The 22,434-nt window shown below is 36.3% G+C and overlaps 1 protein-coding gene across 1 annotated transcript; it reads left to right on the forward strand.

Moving 5' to 3' along the window:
- The first annotated feature begins 13,036 nt into the window (after positions 1-13,036).
- On the forward strand, positions 13,037-20,070 carry SPON2 (spondin 2). The gene is made up of 6 exons (XM_009926228.2): positions 13,037-13,505; positions 14,304-14,529; positions 14,888-15,111; positions 15,380-15,571; positions 16,650-16,824; positions 19,036-20,070. The coding sequence occupies exons 1-6, from the start codon at positions 13,338-13,340 to the stop codon at positions 19,212-19,214; spliced, it is 1,164 nt and encodes a 387-aa protein (XP_009924530.2). The 5' UTR covers positions 13,037-13,337; the 3' UTR covers positions 19,215-20,070.
- The last annotated feature ends 2,364 nt before the right edge of the window (positions 20,071-22,434 follow it).

Below are 22,434 nucleotides of genomic sequence, written 5' to 3' on the forward strand. Positions count from 1 at the left end.
AAAGGGTGTGACAGAACAGCAGCGAGAAAGGCTGCCTCTGCTTTTCCTGGCTGTGGCACCCTGTGTCAGGTGGACGGGAGGAGGGAACGGAAGAGATTCCAATGCCTGCATGCAGACTGAGAGACTCCTGACAAAGCGCATGGCTTGCTTCTTGCAGAGGAGCAGATCTACAGCCAAGCCTCAGAGGTCAAGGAGAGGATACATTCCTAGAGACCCAGAGGGAGACTGTGTGAAGGTTGCTGCAACCCAGGAAGGCAGTGCAAATTGCTGGACTCCAGACCATCTGGAAGGAGAGGCTCATTCTGAAAGAAAATAGAAAAACAGGGGGAAGATTTGTTTTCAAACCTGTTATTTATCTGCATCATCCAGAAGATCTGCATTTGCTCTGTTTTAAGGGGTTGTCTGTGCTCTAAGAAAACATAAGGATTAGAATTACTTTAGTGTTTTGGGGTATGCTCATTCTACAGATAAGACTGGTTAGTACTACCTCAAGGCTCAGACCTCCTCAGAGTCACATCAAAACCTCATAAAGGCAAATGTTTAAGCTTTCTGGGATGGAGGCCTTCTCTTCCTTATTTGGAAATGAACACACAAATCTTAGTAAATTATCCCTGGTGTAATTTATTTGGCCAGTCCTGCTGGTAGAAGGAGACAAATAGCTACTATAATGGACTAGAAACCATGGAAAAATAAGCTTGTTGTTTAAAATGTTGGAGTTGATCTAATTAGTGATGACAACTAGTTTCTAGTTAGTACAAGAGATTTAAGAGCATACTCTAGTACTGTTTTGTTTCCCTCATTTGTTTCTCTGATTTTCTTTCTCTAGATGCTAAAATCAAACATTTCAGTTTTCCAAGGAAGCACCTATCATATAATACACACTGCAAACAAAGTATATTTTCTATTCCGTTTAAGACATCATTTATTTATACAGTCTCTGGTTCGACATTACAAATTCATAGACATGTGGGACCCCATGCAGTCAGCCAAGTTCTCTGCTGTCCTATATCTTCAAGCAATCCTAGTACAATCCAGGGAAATAAATGCATAAGCTATAGGACCAAACTATCAACAAAAGACATTGATCCCTCTGTAAACTGAGCATAAAGAATTATACCCTTTTTAAACCCTCTTCCTTTCCTGTTTTGGGATAACTGGCAATGTTACTGAACATGAACTGAAATCCAAATGCCACATGCTTTGTAGAAGCATTGTAGCCTAAATCCTATCTGCATCGTCTTTATTGAGCAAATCTGCACCATATTTTGCTTTGTTAATATCTGTTATGTTACACTAGCTAGCTGAGATGCTAATGGATTGGTGTAAGAGAGTAATGGTTGGCAATAAGTATAATTCTGATTGTCTGATTTGCTGTATTTGATGGGACTTTGTTGAGGCATCCAACAAAGAAACTGTGTAAATAATTTGACACTGTGAAATGATGGGATTCCTGTGATAATGGTTTGAAGTTTGTGACATAACACGTGTAGATTTACCTTCAGAAATTACTATGTAGTTCACAGTAGATTTTACAAACTGCTTTTTTTCAGAAATATTTTATTTTATTCTATTATCTTGAGGAAAAAGGCAGGTCAGGCACTACTGTCACCTTTGTAAGCATCTGTAAATGTAGCTGTTCATGCTAAGAATCAGGAGAAATCTACTTACCTGCAGATGCAATGAAATGACTGTTTGTGTTTGTATCAGTTTTTATAACACTGGGACAATTATTAAAGGACAAATATTGATATTGTTGCTGGGGATGGTCCAAAGTTTGGCAGATTGATGCTTCTGAGAAGTCTTTCACTGTTGGCATCACGGTATCTCTGACTATTTTACTCACAAGTAGTAAGCTGCTTACACAACCTAATTTGCCAAAAGTTACTTAGCCAAGAGAAGTGTCAAAATCACTGTGAAGATAAAGACATCTGCTTCTGGATTAGAATAGCAGGGAAAGCAAATGCTGATGTAGTTTTCAAAATAGTGAACATGAAAAGTAGGAGATGTAACAGAAACGAAACGTGTTAAACAGAGTATTGGTAACAAAGGCTTGTTAAAAGGAGAAGTCCCAGAGAAAGACTTTGGGACTTCCAGAAAAGGCAGAGGATCCACACTTGAAAAAATAGTAGAAGCCTTTTCTTTATATCATTCAACATTGTGCTATAAACATACTGCACTTGATGAAACAGGGTACCACTGGCAAATTTGATGACAATACTAAATCAGCAGAGCGGCCAACAGGACAAACAATGCATCTGCTCTCCCCGCAGACCTTCATAATCTTGAGGAGGCAGCCAACATAAAAAACTTCAACAAGGAGTCCATAGTTCTGCCGCTGGGGCAAAATAATCCCATGCATCAACTCAGGGTCGGGATGGACTGGCTAAATAGCAGCAATGCTGAAGAGAACCTGGGGATTACCGTGGATGCCAAGTTGAATGAGAGCAAGCAGCATGCTCGCATCGCGAGTAAAGCAAAATGCATACTGGGCTGCATCAGGAATTGCAAGGCCAGCAGACTGAGGGAAGTTCTTACACCCTGTACTCACCACCAGTGAGGCCACACTGAATACTGGATTCAGTTCTGAGGTTCTCAAATCAAGAGGGGTGTTGAGAGACCGGAGAGGGTCCAGTGGAGGGCTATCGAGACAAGATAGACTAAAGTACGTGACATATGAGGAAAGGCTGAGGGATCTGAGCTTGTTTAGTCTAGTAAAGAAGAGGCCAAGGGCAACCTAAGAACAGCCTGCAATCATTTGAAGCATGCTTCCTGTCAAAGGCAGCAAAGCCAAAACTCAGCTTGGTAAAGGCAGGTGATGTAGTAAGGGACAACAGCCACAGATTGCACCTTGGGAGGTTCAGATTGCTGGGCAGGAAAAAACTTTCCACAAGGAGTGTGCTGCGGCACTGGAACTAGTTAATTGTGGAGGTGGTGGAAATTTCCACCCTTGGTGCTTTTTGTGACTTGGCCAGACAAAGGCAGAGCTGGCCTGACCTAGTTAGGTGACAGCCTGCTTTGAATAAGAGGTTGGACAAGAGACCTCCAGAGGTCCCTCCAACTGGTGTTTCTATGTTTCTATAAAGTAAATTGAATACATATTGTTCACAAAACATTTAGGAATAAATTCACTCATTACAGAATATTGGACCCATTATTTAGATGATTAAATCAATGCTTTTAAATTTCTGATTTTGATTGTTCTGTTTTTTCTATTATACTAATTCTAGAGACAGAAATGTGTCATAATGATCATATAGGGCTATTACTGCTCACAGAGCAAATTAAATGTGGGGACTGAGAAAGAGAAGAATGTAAATGATCACTGAAGTCTTTCCCTAGTTCTGTGCTTATTTACCATTGGTTTTAATGGTAGCTGTAGCACTTTAATGCAATTTTCTTTTTTTTCTTCTAATAGTGCATTTTATTCATAATTATAAAATGTCCAAACAACTACTCAAACAGTTTCTCAGAACCCATAACTGATAATATATTCAGTAAACTGCACTGTAACTTTGAAGAACAGGTTAGGACAAGAAGTGAAGCATAATATCTTTCCTTAATTGAATCTGCAAACAGAATTCAGGGTGCTTAATTAAAATGTGGTCAGGTCAATGGCTTTTCTATTGACACAAGAGATTACAATATGAGCTTTACATCTTTTAAAAGAATAGGTCAGATTCTGATTATGTTCACGCTGGTGTAATTGTAGAGTGTTTCTGTTGATGCTAATTCATATTTATGCCAGTGCTTGAGAATTTAAAATCAATTCAAGCATTTCTAGCAATACAGTGCCTCCTAGCATGATATTTGACATTGATTTAGTTTTAGAAGTACAAGAAGTAAAGGAGCGGTACAGCTTCCCGAAATATAAAGTGCTATCAATTTATGCATAATTTGTAGATAATGCATAATATAATGGAGAAAACTTAAATTTGTTATCTCTTTGTTGAGTTCACTTTTTCGCTCTAATAATTGATAAATAAAATTCACATTCAGGCACTTATGATTATTAATAATGCAGGGATCTGAAACAGCAGTAACAATTACAAGAAATTATATAACCCATTATTTAAACAGCAGCTTTCTTCAATTTCAAAATAGCATACTTTTTAAAAATAATCTCACTTTCTGCAATACTGGCAAAAATACTGATTTAGGAAAAATTTGTTTGTACAGTTCACGTTCCCCTGAGTTTTTTTGAGAACCAAAGGGTGAAAAGAACATTTTATTTCATTCATTATCTCTGGAGAATAGCAAGTTTTTTGTTGTAGACAAGAGAACAATAATGTCTTATATATAACAGTCTTGTTTCTTCTGCTCTATACTACTTTTAAGACTTTTTGTGCTCTTGAGTATGCATGTCATGAAAACTACTTTTTTTTCTGCTGTCAGAGTTGGTAATTCTTTTGAAAGTTTCTTTCTGTGCATTGGGGTATATTTATAGCCAAGTTATAAAACTATTATTTATATATGCAGCACAATGTCCCTATGATAACCTCCCAGTTCCAAATGTTTTAAATGAGGATGTCCGACTATTTGATTTCGTCAGCATAATTATAGGAGTATTGTTAATTAAGAATATCCATTTGATAGGGGTTGACTTCACAACATTTATAAAAGTCTCTAAAAAAAGCCTGGTAATATTACTTATTGTGAGGAAGGTCACAAAAGACTTGAAGTTTCCCATAATAAACTCCATGTGCTTGCATTTAGTTCTCTACAGTATTATTTGTGTTTCATCCAGAGATCCTCCACAAGCACACGAACACCTCTGTGGAAGCTGCTGTCATTGATCAATGTGCAGAGATAGCTGCATGGAGTTTTCCTCAGAAATCAAAAGAAAAATAACTGTGTTTGCATGACCCTGTTTCTGAATTTATAGATCCCATCTCCCAGTCAATTAATTAGCTCCATGTTCACCATGTTCATTTAACTTCAGTGTCTTGAGTTTCAGAGAGAGATTGATTGCTGCTAACTCAGGGAATTCTGCACTAAATTCCATTGTACAGCATAGACACGGATTCATGTAATCCATAGAAATCAGCCCTACATCCCTGTCCTTTACAAACCTTAATTTTGCAATTACATTCCAGGTATTACTTATGAAAGAGTAATCCCAGATGTGGAGAGAGCCTATGAGATGATTAGGTGAATTTTTTTGGACCTCAGGAGGTCTCTAGTCCAATCTCCTACTCAAAGCAGGGTCACCTTTGAGATTAGATCAGGTACCTCAGGACTTTATCCAGTCTTGTCTTAAAGCCTCCAAGCAGGGAGTCTGCACTGCATCTTTGGGCCAACTGCTCCACTGCTTGACTGTTATGATGGTCAAAAAGTTTTTCTTTATACCCAGTCCGAACCTCTTTTGCTTCAGTTTATGCCCATTGTCACTCATCCTCCCAACGTTCACCTCCATGAAGAGTCTAGCTTCATCTTCTTGATGACCTCCTTATAGGCACTCGAAGGCTACCATCAGGTTCCCTTGAAAGCCTTCCCTTCTCCAGGCTGAACAAAACTTGGTGGCTATCCACTGAACTGACTCAAGTTTATCAATGTCTTTCTTGTATGGAAGTTAAGGCGGGGGTGAAATACTGGATACAACATTCTAGATGAGGTCTAATGAATGCTGAATGCAACACTGCAAGTGCCTGAGGCCTTTACTATGTCTAAGATCTTCTTATGCTCTCAAATGACATAACCTTTTTTTATCAGCTGTCATTAAATTGGAAATTCCTAGTTTTTGTTAGTGGGATTATGTCATATTTATAACCAAGCTAAGGAATGATGACAGTATTATATATGTAAACAGGAAAGTTGTACTGATTTTCTTATGTAATTTCCATGGGGGAAGGTAAAAATATCTTGGTCCCAAAAACGTGGTCCCACACTGCCAGTGGACCACAACTCCTCATTCCAATGCTACCCTTAAGTCTGCATTGACTCCCCACCAGTACTGGGGTGGGAAGAAGATACTGTGCTATAGTGGCAAATAATGGATCTTTTCCTGAATTAGAGCTATGTGCAGACTGTGATCTATGGATGACTTCCCAGAAAAGATCAATTCATTTTTTACAGTACCTCATTATTCACATGAATTAAAGATGCAACTCTAATAACTCCACAGCTATCATTTGATATATTTAAGACCTTTGAAAAAATACAAGAGAAATCAACGAAACTGACTGTGAAGCAGGAAATAATGTAAACAAAGAGTGGCCTTGCTAGTGACTACTTTAGAAATATAATTTGGTGGTCTTCTACAGTGTTGCCACAGAGATAAAGGATTGACATTTCTATGAGGCAAAGGAAGCATCAAATTGGTCTTAGAAAGTGAACACTTTGAAAAGTAGCCTTTGTAGTGGTATGAATAGAATTATTTAGTGTTTAAATCTTTCTCCAGTGGAAATTCAATGGCAAACAAGAAGTACAAATGTTAACGGTACAAGTTCATTCCACTTTACAAATGAAGTGAAAGATATAATAGGAAGATTGGATTTGTTGGAAGATGCAATCCATATTTTGCACAAAATGAGAACTAATTTTTATTCTTTTAATTATCCTGCTGTGGTGTTGTCCTCCATTTTCCTTAGCCAGTTTTCAGTTCTCTTCTTCTTAAACCTTTGTATAGACAGCTATCTTAAATATTGTCTATGATATAATAGAAAACTACTGAATTTATTAGCAAGTGAGGGTTAGAAATAAAGACAGTTCTATTAGCAACAAAAGGATGTGAGAAGGATGAAATCCAACAAAAAAACCCCCAAACTCTTCACATTGGAAACAGTGGAACCAAAAACTAAAACTGGTATGTTAAACAAGCACAGTAAACTTGAAAACTACCATATTGCAATGACCACAGAGTTTTCTACACAGGCTGTATACTCAATCCTACAGAAGAATGGTGGAATTAAGTAATATGGTAATTGAAACACTTTTTTTTTTTACATTGTATGTGTGCACAATACCACAAAATATCCTGTCTTGTACTGTAATGAAGCTGTAATACAATATACATTAGATTCTCTTCAGAGCAATTTTTGTTTCATTTAGAGGTTTTCCTGCAAATATCTGAACTAAATTTAAAAGCAGGGATTCCCACAAGTGTCCAGCTCAGGTCTGCAAGATTTGCCTTCAGCATCTTCTGCATATTCAGCTTGTTTCAGAGTTCTGCTAAGTCATGCATGCTACACAGTCCAGTGAGCTAAAACTGCTGGCGGATGCACTCCACAGATTAGCACAGTGCTCTGAAAGCTGACCCTCATCCCACAGCTCAGAATATCAGACTCATGAACAGGTCAAGAAGCTGGTTTTTTTCCTCAGCTCTGCGGAGTTTTGGTAGATAGAAAGATAGCATGAATTCCTCCTCCAACACCCTGTTGCAAGACCGTTTGAAAACAAGAAGAGGCAGTGGCAGTACCAGCTGGCTGTTGCAGGTACGCAATAGTCTGAACGACGATGAAGTCCAGGACAAAGGAGCTGCTTGAGTGCATAGGTCTTGTGAGTCTGCTTCATACCCATCATAAACATTAGCCATAGTATGGGAAGGAGGCTGCCGATTTGTTATTTAGCTGCTGAGTTGGCGGAGAGGATTTAAATGGTTTGTTTCCAGTTGAGTTCATTGTTGCCAAGATAACTCTACTTATAAAGGAGATTACAAGAAATCATGGTTTCTGCTACAGATTAATTGGATAGATAACCTTGATGGTTAGGTCATCAGGGTGTTCTGACTGCTGAGTGCTTGTGAGAGCCAAGAACGACCAGCTGTACATGTTATGCCTGAAGGACCATGGTGAAACAGGAAAAAATGGATCTGACCTTATTAACAGTAGTTAATTTCTGAAGGATACTCATACAGTGGAAGACAACTTCTGCATTAATATGATAAATGATAGATCAGGAAACCAAAAGTGCTGGTGAAGGTGGCTATCCAGAAAAGTCAAACACCTTGGGTTCTAGAGAGCTCAGCAAACCAGAATAGCCAAAGAACCCCTAGGCAATGGATGCACTGATGGATACAATCCCTAGTCTCATTAACCAATGTGTAATCCATGGTTACACTGTCACTTCCATGTAAATTGAACCCCTTATTTCCACTGACATGGGTGCTTCCATCCTCTTCTCTGTTGGGAGCTGTTTGTTCTAGTGTGTTTCTTGTGTCAAACAGCGAGTCAAATGAAGGAACTGATTTGACTGAAAGCTAACTTACAAAGATTTACTATTAAATGGGTCACTTCTTCGGTGTGTTGCACAGTGTAGCCACCTTTTACTGGTGTAAAGGAGGTGAAAATAAGAAGCTGACATGCAGAAAAGGGTGGGATTCTAGGATCTTCTTGCAAATTCTTTTGGAAAACAGGACAGATGATATGTTTGTTGTTGTTGCACAGTTTTGGTGAACCTAAGCTGTGGGCAGGGGAAGAAGCCCAAAGAGAAGCATAGTCTCTGGTCACTGTCACAGGGGACCTTGAATTGGTTATCTAGTGCTGGCCTATATATTAGGTTTTTCAGTACTAGAAGTGACTTAAATACAGATGACAGAAGAATGCAGAAGATGGCAGAAGAGCTTTTTGTTGCTCATAGGTGTCATTGCGGTCAATAAAACTGGGATTTTTTCTTATCCTTTTCCTTATCTTGGCTTGAATTCTCAGTAAGCCCTGAATTAAAAAAAGAAAAAACAACAATGAATCACCCCCCCCCCAAGCCCAAATCCAACACCCTTACAAAGGGAATTTCTAAACTCAAAATACAGAGTGAATTTGCAATTCCCTACTAGCAGGTTGAACCTTGATTATAGTCATCAGCGAGAACATCTAATGAAGTCCACTTGCCTTCGGATTCAGCAAAAGATATAGATGCCTGAATCAATTACTTATGTGTAGATGCTTACAGAGAGCTAGGTGTCTGATCAATGGAGAGCTTATCAATACAGTTAATGGAGACCAGAGAGCTATTCATCAGTTATTCATCCGGTCAAATAAGGTATGGATGAAAGGGCGAGCTGAATGGTTCTCTAGATTCTATCAACTATAAGAAGTAGACCTCTATTGTATATAGTGGCAGTTTACATATCTAGTTCATATGTACACACTCATTTTAGGTACCTTAATCTGCAAACTAAATTTTTATCCCGAAAGATAAACAGAGATTAAAGCTGCCTTCACTACTGTTGTACCATCTAATATTGGGAATCCTTTATTCTCCTATGTAAATGCTTTATTTTATAAAAGCTTTCAAACCAACACCAGAGTTTCTCCATGATAAAATATTCTGCTGCTTGCCACTCTGGTATCGAGATTTTACAACTTAGAGCTCAGAGGGTTTTGACTGAATGTAAACCTTTTGGCATTGCTGAGTGTCCATAATCGTATGTGTATCCATGGTAACTACAGGAAAGAAAGTATGGCTGTATAATCCTTCTTAAGTAATACAATATTATGTTTTTCTTGTTAGACAAAGAAATGCTAGCTAGTCATAAGCACATTAAACAGCCTGTGAATATCAAAGTTGCACATATGCTCCTTAACAGCAAAATGGAAATTGTTTTAGTAAAATTGTAATGTGTGGTAACACTTCAGGAATATAAATACAAAATTTCTGGAGCTTCTGTTTTGAATAAAGGTGGGCAAACTAACTTCAGATCAATCATTTTAGTTAAACCACCTTTCTCTTAATCTTACAGTTTAATAGAAAAGATATAACTAATCATGCAAATCTTGTTGCTTAGTAGAAAAAGGGCTAAACTATTCTCTGACTAATCAAAATGGAATTTATACCCTTTAATGTCCTATATTTCTGTGTGATAGCCTAAACGTGTTCATATAAATGTTTTCATATGATGTAAATGATTCAAGAATCAACATGATATTTACTACACTGCTATATTTTTAAGTAGGGATTTTTTCCTTGTTTTATTAACTATTTTTGGTTAGCAAAAATACAGAATATTTTAGACACAGTTATGACTGTTATTTAGAAACCAAAAATATCTAGACACCATTTTTGCTTTATACTTTCCAGCTTTCGTCCTGTGAATCTTGGTAAAGCAGCAGGAACTGTAAGACTGTTGTCTTATTGACAAGAAACAGGAGAAGTTGCACACTTGTGCAAGCAAAATTAAACACAAGGCACAATTTGGCACTGATGCTCAAGTAAAACAAGCTTTGTATGTCTACTCCCTCTAGCATTCGGGGTCTATAGAGACATGCAAGTGGACAGAAAATAGGTGTACCTGAAGAAACACAAACTTGAAAAATAAAATGTATTTTGCTGCAAAAGAGAAAGAAGAAAGTCCAATTCTATATACAGGCAAAATTGTTTCTGAATGGAAGGGTTTTTTTCCAGTTTTCCATGAGTTTTCAGCTGCTTTCTAATGGGACATACAAACTGAAGAAGGAATGCAAGCATAGGTTCTGATCCCACAGCAATTTTTTTCTCTAACTGCTGGCCCACAGAAATTTGGCATCTGTGGCTTCCCAGCCATGAAAGTAATCCATTGAGTGGAAATCTGGGTTGGTTTTTGTTTTTTGTTTTTTTTTTTTTCCTGTTTTTTTTTCTTCCCATCTATGAGATACATTTGGTGTTTTGATGTCCTTCACAATGTCAAGAGACTGATTATGCTTAGCACAGTTTCTATTTAAAGAAATAAGACTGGGAGTCCTCAAGTTGGGTCTATGTTTTTCTCTGTTTTCCCCCTACTTCAGCCATGGGGTGGCGAGGCAGGGGCAGGAGAGAAGATAATTAAATAAATTTACAGTCACTGTATTTTGCCCAACAATTTCATTATGAATCCAACAATGACCAGAACGAGTCTGTAGGTCCTGATGATTTTAATCCTGAGAAATCTGTCACAGCAGAGCCCTCATTGTAAACAGGGAAAGGTCCAATGTAGGAATGGTAAGGAAGAAAACCTCCATTTTGGACCAGAATCAGCGAACAAGAATAAGGAGTATAATCCAGTTTCCCTGTAAGTGTTTGCAGTCTTTAAGGAAAGAATCCCTCTTCGGTTTTCAAACTAAAATGCTTCAAAGTGTCACATTCCCACACTGGTAACATAGGAAAATAAAATATCTAGACTCAGTTGTATTCCATTAATTGCATATCTGCTGTTGAAGAGTAAGATAACCTCAAGAAATTTGAGCAATGGAGCTCTAGAAGAAGGATAAACTGATTACACAGAATTGTAGAACTGGAAAGCCTCTTGGATGCTCAGTACAAAGCATCACGTACTCCTATTCCAGGGAAGAATCAACTATAACTTTTGTGATTTTTGATATTTTTTTGTCTACTCTGTACTTAGAAACCTCAAATGACTTCCCAAGTTAATGACTTCCAATGATTCAGTTCTTTTATCATTTAGTAAGTTTTTCTTATAATAGCTGTGCCAAATTATGCAGCCTGCATGTATTGTCCTGTTCCTGGATACATTCATAACATGTAGTCATGGAACCGGAATGATCTAGTCTGGTGATGTGCCTTTTGGCAGTAATTTTTCTTCGAAAGGAAAAGGCTAGTCTAATATATTAAATAATTCTGTGCTGGATTCAGAGCTAATTTCTTTGTTCTCATTTTAAGTATTGTCCTGGAAGTGTCACAGTATGTTTCAATATGTGAAGTTAGCTGGTTCGGTAATTGTAATGATAAACAACAAAGCCTACTGAAGCTTAAAGCTACTTAGTAATAAATAAGTAAGCCTTAAGTAATTTTAAAAGTGCTCTGAGCAATATACTTTACAACTTGTAGGACCTTTGTATAGTTCTTCTAGAGGGCTGCATGGGCTGGAAGGATCACCCACTTCTGATGTAGGTAGACTCAATTCTCTAAGGAACCTATGAATCTGGAATTCTGTGCATAGGAGGGAGTGAGCTGGATGTAATTCAAATATCATCCTTCAACAAAGACTCAAAGAACTGGTATAAAAGTATCCATGAAGTCTCTTTGCCCTTTTTCTTAGTGGAGTCTGGCTCCTGGAACAGAAATAAATTATGAAAAACATTGCATTAACATAGGAGGAGGGGGCCTTGGAAACAAAGGGCATGTCCATGTCTAGATGGCTTAACCTGCTACAGAATTCCCATAATCTATCCACATATACAGGAATCGTGGTTATAGGTGCTGAATCCATCTATGTTGAAACTTGCAACAGATTCCATTTTACCAGGAGAATAATCAATGGAAATTCCATTCAGACATCCCAGTTTATTCATCTCTTGGCTTTTCTTGTTGATTTACCATGGAGTGGAGGGCAGAAGGGAAGGGTAAGTTTCCAGTTTGAGTGCCACAAAGCTCAGACTGATTGTTTGGTAACCACCTCACCGTGGACAATAGCATGTCACTTTAGCTATATACCTACCATATAGCTATATATGATGGCCTGGGAGTTTCATCTGAAAAATAACTGCGGGGTTTTTTCCATATGCTGTACCATCATATTAGAGATCTGTGGAAGTACTTAAGTGACATTCCTCACAATTGCAAAAGAAGACTCTATGAAAGACTTCCTTCATGGTTCAGTTGCTGATCAGCCACAACAGCATTTGTTAAACTTACAGGCATGGCACAAAGCCCTTGTTTTCCCTTATTTGAAAGGTGGGGGAGAAAATAATTTAAAATCAATATTAAACATTATTTTTTAGTTAGGTCACTGTATTATGCATAATTTTTCATAGACAATTTAAATAATTTTTTTGATGTAAGTATATGTACTGTGCTACAGAGGATGTATGATTTAACTGTAGTAAGATTTTTATTTGGGGTTTTTACTCTGAAGACAGCAAAGAAAAATCTCAGAGCTTCCCAAAACCACTCTTTCCAAAGAAACCACAATGTTACAGAGCCCTTTCATCATCCAGCATACGGTACTGTAGAACACAAAAATATACACTGTACTACTTTAAATTAATTCATATTTGCAGGAGACACAGTCTGTGTGAGTGTGTGCAATTATGAAATGTAACTTTTTTGCCTCTTGACTTTTTTAGCTGCCTCACCCCTTTTATTTGAACACATACATATGGTGTGTGAGAGTGAGCAAGCTCTCTGTAAATGTTTGGAAGGAGCATCTGTCAGACAATAAAACTTACAAGAAAACATGCTTCTCATTTAAAGTGTATTCACTAGAACTATTTCAGTGTTGGAATCAGTTCATTTGTATAGCTTGGAGGCATTAATAAGAGCAGAGAACTGTAAAGGCACCAGAAAACTCGAACTGTTACTAAGAATCCAAGGGGTTTTTTTAAAGCATTTCGTCTATTCGGCATCACAGTTTTCTGATAGGAACCTGAACCAGTTGACAGACAGGAAACCTCTGATAGTTCATCCAAAAAGATTGCAAACAAGAAGATGGCATGCTTTTTGCAAACCTGGAAAGTCTAAAGATTACAATAATTCTTGGACCAAAGGGACCCTCTTCAGGCATAAATAGCAAGACTCCTACTGTCTTCTCTTGCAGACCAACTCAGCTGCCAGCAAAAGCAGGTGCTCTCCCCCTACCAGTGCTCCAGAGGAAATATTTAGTGAGTATTCACAGCTCTTTTTACAAATTAATATATTATTCGTGTTTTAGTTATGTTTGTATAGTTTTCTCAAAGGACAAAAGCATTTAAAAATAAGTTTTTAAGGCTGTTATTTTAAACAATTGCTGGAGTTCAACAGTCTGATGCAATTACCATATTAATTTTTTTAAAAAATTACACAACCTATGACAGCAACTTTTAAAAAAATATTATTTTTTAGCAACTGTGTAGCTTAAACAATCTGAAGCAATTACAATGTATTTTTTAGTGCCCATGTTATGACAGCAAAGTAATTTATATAAATATGAAATGTATTTGACTTAAAATGTTATGCCATAAACCAGCCTTTGTAGAACACAAATTTAAAATAAATCATTTCTTTTGGCAAAGTAACCTGCAATTTAATCTTTAGAAGAATAAATATACCACTAATGTTTTCCACAGAAACAGTTGCTACTCTAATTAATTCAAGATGTGGCTCTAATAAGATTTCAAAAGAAAATCAGAAACAGATTTTTCTCAGAGGTAGTACTATGGACAAGGTTAAGATTTTTTTGTTTTCATTAGAAACACTTGTCCCAGGTAACGTTACAGATTTGTAGTATATAGCGTGGTATATATCAAATCTGAAAGCATTATAATAATGTTTTTAGAAGCATAACAATTCTTAGTGTTTCAGATATATGCTTTCTTTTTGGTTATAACTTATGGTACGTTACATTTTATTAGGTAACTGTTATTCAATTTGGAGTTTAGAGTGACTAATATGGCTAACATTTTTTTCTTTTTGTGTGGAAGGGAATGGAAAACCTGATGTTTGTCTACTGCTCCTGTAAAGTTATCTGGACATTACTTGTAACAATACTAGGTTATGCCAGCAGCTTGCCTGTGGGTGATGATTCTATTTGCACAGCAGAGGAACTTGCAAAGTACAGCATAATCTTCACAGGGAAATGGAGTCAGACTGCTTTCCCTAAGCAGTATCCACTTTATAGGCCCCCAGCACAGTGGTCATCAATGCTAGGTAAGTGAAGTATGTACAGTTTTAAAAACAGATTAATGCCTTGGCCACTGTGATCTTTTTCTTCTAAATAGTCAATTTTAAGATAACTAATGAAAAAGGAAAAAAATAGCTGGAGTTATTAAAAGTAAGATGCAGAAATTGAAGTATCCACAATGCTTTCAAAAATCCACAACTGTTTTCAATTGACTTCTGTTTTCAATTGGCTGCAGCTGAAATAAACAGTGATAAGCCAAATGTTTTCGTGTTCACTCATTTTTATACACATATTTTTTAACCTCAGATATAAAACAGAGAAACTGAAGAAATAGGGGCAATCTAAATCAGACTTTTATGTCATGCCATGTATTCACTCAAATAGGTGTTACTCATAGTTCTGACTACAGCATGTGGAAAAAAAATGAATATGCCAGCAATGGTGTACGTGATTTTGCTGAAAAGGGTGAAGCATGGGTATTAATGAAAGAAATAGAAGAAGCTGGAGAGAAAATTCAGAGTGTACATGGAATCTTCTCTGCTCCTGCCATTTCCAGTGGTACAGGACAAACCTTCACTGAATTAGAAGCACATTCAAGACATCCCTTAGTAAGTAAATGTACATATATAATTTTAAAAGTTTATTTTATGTCACTAGCACCCAAAATTAAATATTTGAGTTCTCACTTGTAGGAACAGTATAATGCAAGAGTTACTAAAAAGCATGTCAAATTGCAGGGAGCACTGTACAGGTTCTATAAAGGAGAAGAGCATAATGACATTTATTTCAAAAATTTTAAGTTAAAATTACTATAAGCAGGACTGGAGCATTTCCAAATAAGCGATGCAATCCTGATGGATCATTTTGTTTCTTTAGGTTTCATTTGTTGTACGAATTGTTCCAAGCCCTGACTGGTTTGTGGGTATTGACAGCCTAAATCTCTGTGAAGGAGATCACTGGATGGAAGAAGTATCAGTAGATCTATTTCCTTATGATGCTGGAACTGATAGTGGTTTCACGTTTTCCTCCCCAAACTTTGCCACTATTCCACAGGACACAGTTACAGAGGTAGGTGTATATACGTAGTTTAGCACTTTAGACCGATATGTTTTGAGACCTCCCTTTAAAAGATAACTATCGAATGACTACACAATAGACTCTTGTGAAACTGATTTCAGCATTTGAGAGTGCTGATGCTCTCTCTATATGAATTTATTACATAGCGGATAACCCTACTGCTTTCGTTTATTTTCTGTATCTTTCAAATTTATGAGGTAAATGCAGATGGTTCATGAAAATTTGGCTCTACATTTAAAGTATTTTCTTTAAAAGCTGAGTATTTTTAGATGATTTTTAACAATTCTTAAAACACCAAGAAAATAAAAATGTTCACAAAAGTCCTGGCATTACTAAATGTGTATCTAAACAGGAAAATTCTTCGTAGTGAATACTGATGTGGGGACGAGTTTTCAGTTAAAAGCATTGGTGAAACTTGAAACTGTTACAGTTGAGGGAAAGGAGCTAAGGGAAAGCAGAGGAGAACTTCATCACTACTGCGGTGACCCCACTTTAAATCTCTTTCTCGCTTGATGCTCTATATGCCTCACACTTTGCTTTTATCATTTAAGGGTGGTGGGGAACAAAGGATTTTGATTCAAATATTTTGAATATTATAAGCATTCAGTTAATCCTTTCTTTAAGGTCAGTTTTTCTAGAGCCAAATGCTGTGCTAATGAGTAATGAGAAAAGGAACAGAGAAGCTGGAAAACAATACATTTGGCCTTCTATATGCATATGACAGCTGCTATAGCATACCTAATACTATTATTTAATAAGCTTGTATTCTTGCTTGTAATAACATCCACTTCTTCCCATCAAACCACTCCATACATTACTGTGTTTTCAGTACCTCCCACCGCAGTCCTCTATCCAAAGGTTGGCACAATTCATTGTGCCCATTCTTAAAGCATTATGCATAAAAATGCTGGGATTACCAACAGCAGTTGTGTGGACTGAGGTTCATAGAAACTGGTTATATGCATTTTACTTGCCAAAAAGTATTAGCATGATGTGTAAACATGATTTTACAGTTATCTTCTTACTAATATGATGTAGTTCCTTTAAGGTTCCCCTTTTTATTTCACAGATCACTTGTTCCTCTCCAAGTCACCCAGCAAACTCATTTTATTATCCCAAACTCAAAATTTTGCCACCTATTGCTCAAGTAACAATGGTGAAATTAAAGAAAAACCAGCTGGGTCTTTCTGCACCTTATTTTAATCTTCCAGCTAAAAGCAATGAAATAATAGACTCTGTCTCAGGTAAGTGATTAGTACTTTGATATGCTCAATTCTGTTATTTCCGTTCACTCAGAAAATATGTGGAAATCTGGCAGGCAATGTGGATGAAATAGGTGATTAGGCAGAATATTCTCCTATCTGCATAGGAATAGTTTCCAGACTCACACATGGGAAATCAAACAAGCCCATTGACATAAAAGAGAATCCCTGAAAGAATGAGGAAGGGATTGCGTATTTGATCTATGGTTCAAAGGTTTGGGTTATATCCATAGTAAGGGCTACTCAAGCCTTACTATCAGCATAAATCAGTGAATTTTATTATTTATCAACACTTGATCAGAATCAGAGTTGCCAAATTCTTTGCAACTTTGAAGTAAATATTCATCGGTAAGTTTGTACATGATGATGGAACAAAAGTACTATTATTCTTGTCTCTTGCTGGGTCAGAGGGCTTGATAGTTATGTGCAATAAGAATTGATATAATTCAATTGATTTGGACATATTTGTGATAGAAACATACATCCTGACAACAAAAATAATGTTCTCTCTCATTTTTCTTTTCTTAAAAATATTAGCTAATAACCTTGTTTAGGTAGGAAGACATGCAAACTACTGACTCAGGTCAGTCTTAAGGGTAATTTTCAAATCTCCAAATTAACAAATACGTAAACATAATATTTGCTCTAAGGGAAAGATAGCAGTTGGACAGTGTCCGCTGAGATTTTCTCTTCACACTTTTTGAGTGATTTTTTACAAAGTGAAAGAGGAAGGTTAAGAATAAGAAGACTGCCATCCTAAATACTATTTGAGAGACAGCAACAAGCTAAATCCCCAATGAAGAGCTAGAAGAGCTGCCATGTTCCAAGAGCTTCTCCAGAATGTCTGAAGATGGCATGCCTCTAACTCTGTGCTGAAGACACCTCACAGTCACTAAAATAAAGCTCATTAAACAGCTAATAATGCATGATTTATACTTTGATAAATGTTTTTATCAATTTATAGTGGTTTAGTGTATTTCTATTGGTAAACAAGACATATTAGAAGTGAGTGCTACATATCCCATTTCAGTCATCTGCCTTTCCCTCAACATCTGAAAGGAACATTTGGCCCTTTTTAGGATATACATTTAAAACAATGCATTTAAAGTATGTTATTTAAAAAAATCATTTTTAATGATATATCTCCACTTTATTGTATATTAACCAGTAAATCAGTCTATTTAAAAACATATTCCAGAATCAAAAGGACAGATTTAATTACCAGAGATCAAACTGTGTCCCTCACTCCCTCTAGAAACATGGGAATGAGCGATCACAACAGAAGTGGTGAGTTCCGCTGTAATAACAGAAATTTATACCAGAGGTCACACATTTAGTACAGCATTTAAAGCTGGTTTTGTGCACAGGTATTTTACCCACAGATGCTGTAATACGCAATTTTGATGCAATTTCCTGTGACAAGCAATATTTTTATTTAACCTACTAAGGAATAGTCACCTATATTTTTATGAGAGATATTTTCAGTGGAAGTATACATTATGAAAAATAATTTAGAGTTCCTGATTTCTTTTCTTGCAGCAAATTAAAACTATACTGAAAACTCTTTTAGTATTAAAAAGCTTCTAATGACAGAATATCTTTGTTGGCAAAGGGAACTGTAGTGTACAAACCAAACAATAGCAACATGATTTAATAATAAAAAAATGAGACTTTATTTTGGAAGCAAATTGGAACAGAAGTTAAATGGAATTCAATTGAACAACTATAGGAACAATATCTATCTGCAAAGAAATATGAATATACCTAAATAAACCAGAGAAAAGCTTTAATCCTGGTGTTTTTAGTAAGCCATGCAAAGGCAAATGAGTTATAAAATTGACAGCAAATGTTTTTTAATGCAATCATTTGAATGCAATTATTTTAAGCATAGTTTTCTTTGATAGGAATTCTGTATTTTCAATTTAATAGATAATATGCTGCACTACTGATACAATACCTCAGTCTCTAGACTGTAATAATAATAATAATAATAATAGTAATACAAGTGTTGATGAGCTTAGGAGCTGAAAACAGACTTTTTTATTTATGAGACAATGTATTGATTTTAGTAATATCACATGTATTTTTGTATAAGAAAGGACACTATTTGATCATCATTCCTTAATGCTTTGCCAACTATTTGCCTTAAGCACAAATTTATGTAAAGTTACCTTTTTATTGTGTATATTGCAGAAACACCACTGGACTGTGAGGTTTCACAATGGTCTTCCTGGGGTCTCTGTAGAGGTCTTTGCAGAAAAACAGGGACCAAGATCAGAACCCGTTTTGTACTTCTTCAGCCTGCCAATAATGGAATGCCTTGTCCAAATCTGGATGAAGAAACAGGATGTGAACCAGAGAATTGTGTCTGAAATAAAGAAAAGATAATAATTTAGATAATTTAAAAATAGGATAAGTTTAACTAAATCTAAACTACATGTCAGTCAATGTTCTTTATAATTTGGGTATGCTGCACTATTTTGCTGAAAAGGTATATTAGACTGGTTTTGAAAGTTGCTGTTTAATATCAAGATTTTGGGGGGTTAAATTCCTAAGGTTTAGTATGACAACAGTACTTGATCATTTACAGACCAAAACCCACCAAATAAAGCCTTGCTATAAATATACTGTAAGTTCTTGGACTACCCTCTAGTGGCAGAAAAGAAGACATTTGGAAAGATTATACTTCACCAATGTAAAAATCTTTCAGTGACAGAATCTAAACTAATAACGTTCTTAAATACTGTAATTTGTTTATCTACAGCTATTTATACCTAGAAATTAATTTTTTCTCTAAATTATGTTTTTATAATTTATTGGCATTTTTGTCGTCTTTCTAAACATGTTTAACATACATTTCTTCAGAAACTACTTACATAAATCGGAGTGACCAGATGTTTGCAGTGTGGTTAAGACAATAGTATAACTGAGTAAACTTGTCTTGAGACTTATGAATACATAAAAATGTATTTTTCTTTTCTCAAAAGTGAGGAGAATATCTGTCATGAGGACACTCAGCCAACAAAATTATTAGAAATAATCAGAAGTGTGGATAATAGTAGAAAACCTCTGAACTTAATTAAAAGTGTTAGCTGAGATTTAAAAACTGACTGATTGCTGGTATGTGTCCCTCATGAGAGAACTATCTCGAAGTTAACAATGTTGACCATAACATAAATTATATCATTGTCTTTATATATGCAGTAAATGTGTCCATATTTTTTTAAATGTGCTTGCTGCTATTTGGGTCATCCTAACATTTTTACAGAGAAAACTTACCAATATTTTAATATTATCTAAAACTGAGGTATACACAGATATAACAAAACACAGTATGTCAGAGACTGTTCCTGACTGCAAGTTTTAATGCTCAAATAACCGCTATAAAATGAATGTAACATATGGCTTATAAAGAGTTGTGGCTACCAACTAGGAAAAGAATTTTGGAATAACACTGTTCAATAGCATATGTTTACAGTCAGCCCACAAAACTTTTACAGCAGACTGCAATTTTACAAATACACAGCACAGATACTGAACAGGAGAGTTGATGTGAGTAGGTTCTTTTTGGAATATGCCAAATATCAGAAAATTTATTATGTACTTTAAGGAGCACACTGTATTCTCTGTAGGGCTGAAACATTTAAAAGATTCTCTAAATTTTTTTCCAGGAGATAAATCTTCCAAAGACCCAAAGAAATTTGAAACTTTATCAGACTAGACTAAGTTGGTCCTGCAAATGCTGATAAACGCACAGTTGTTAGAGCTAAGTATAGGAATTTCTACATCTTGCATTCTTCAGATTCCCACTGTTGCCTGTTTTTCAAAATTGCTTCACTTACTCTTTTTATTATACCTATTTTTTTCAGTTCCCCTGTTTCCATTCTGTAATAGAAATAGTGTTATTGTACTATAATTTTCATATTTTGTGTTTAGTTAATTTCTCCACCTTTTCAATTTTTTTCTTTCTTCTTTTTTATATTACTTTTTGCTCATTCTGTGTTTTCTTTTCTGTTAACCTATGTACTATATGGTTGCACAGTTATCACCATCTCAGAAAACATAAGCATATATTGAAGTACATATTTAAGTATTCTCTGAGGACAGGAACTAATTTCAAATGTATTGATCAATGAGTGATAAACTAAACTCAGTAATAGTCTTGGGCAGAAATCAGATGCAAGTCTAAATTATGACTTAGGGAAAACAAACCCACAAACCACAAGCTATCCTTGGAGGAACCTTCCTGGAAGTTCTCAAAACACTAGAGTTTTGCTTCCCCACATGTCCAGAACAGCTAAAGGACTAGGTCCAGTAGAAAAGTATCTATCTGCATCTGTAATTGTATACATGACTAAAATCTAAGATTTCAGTCCTGCAAGATATGATTTGGTAGTGGAGCAGTCCCAGTGTTTACTCAAACTCCTGAAGCCAAAAGTTTCCCAAAGGACACTGAAGGAGAAGGGATGAGAGGGAGAGGTGGAGTAGAAAGGGAAGTGAATATGTAAAAGGCCAACATGCTTCAGGAAACTCCAGTTAGTGATAAATACCTTTTCTATTTTAGAGTGTTTACATACATGAATATTCACTGCAGAAACTTCAAGTAGAAGTTTCCTATCCAGTTACCTGGATATGTTTTTTTTGGCAAGCAGTGACTTCAGGAGACTTTGGTAAATATGGCATTCTTTAAGGATGCCCCTGTGGCTGTATAATGTTTGGCCATAAATATAGTTCCAGGCATTCACTTTGCAAGCACCAGGGATGGAGACATTTCTTGGCAAGACTGTGGATACAGTGAGTTCCAGTGAAGCACTTTCTAATGATGGAGCACATTTCTCATAATATATCTTTATTAAACTGATTATTAGGTACGTGGTCCCTGTGTGGATATGGCTAGGCCTTTGTAGCTTTTACTTTCAGCACTGTTTTGGATTTGTCTTTATTAAAAACTTTGGGACAGCGAAGAAACACAGAGGAGCTCTTCCTTCCCTTTCCCTTACATCCAGTGTTACAGATGGCTGGCAGCCAAGATGCTGTGGTCCTAAATACATGAGATTTAGGGAAGGAAACAGGTAAATTAATTTCTGGGTTAAACTAATCTCAGAAAACACATTAGGAGGAAACTTGAAATGGACTTGTAAAGACAATTTTTTTAGCAAGAATGTTTTGTAGGAAGAATCAGCTTTGATGCCTTGGCAGATATTCTTGCAGAATGGAAGCCACAGTTAAAGGTAAGTGTAGCAGCAAAAAAGTCACCCCAAACTGGAACTGTGGTCCTACAAAAATCATGAACACCAAATTCAATTCCTATAGTGGAAGAGGGAACCTCATTACTGAGAACAACTTGTCCAGTACCTGAAGGAATTTAAGGACAGTTAGCTGTGAACACATGGCAGCTCTTCCTATTATCTCCTGGTAGGTAGGAATGCCAGCTGAAGCTGTATCTATATTTATGCTTTTCTATGGGCTGTGGCTTCTTTGCAGACATCCAATACAGCACCTTGGTGGTTAATGACTGGGAAAAAACAAGGGTACTTTTGTAGATAAGTCAGGCTGCAGGAGGGACTGATGTGATCTATGAACTGAACTCAA

The sequence above is a fragment of the Haliaeetus albicilla genome, chromosome 1 (assembly GCF_947461875.1).
Source record: "Haliaeetus albicilla chromosome 1, bHalAlb1.1, whole genome shotgun sequence".
NCBI lineage: Eukaryota > Metazoa > Chordata > Aves > Accipitriformes > Accipitridae > Haliaeetus > Haliaeetus albicilla.

Coding starts and splice junctions, on each gene's coding strand:
- SPON2 (XM_009926228.2), top strand. CDS start 13,338: ATGCTTTTTGCAAACCTGGAAAGTCTAAAGATTACAATAATTCTTGGA. Junction 13,506..14,303: donor TGCTCCAGAGGAAATATTTA/GTGAGTATTCAC, acceptor TTTGTGTGGAAG/GGAATGGAAAACCTGATGTT. Junction 15,112..15,379: donor CACATTCAAGACATCCCTTA/GTAAGTAAATGT, acceptor TTGTTTCTTTAG/GTTTCATTTGTTGTACGAAT.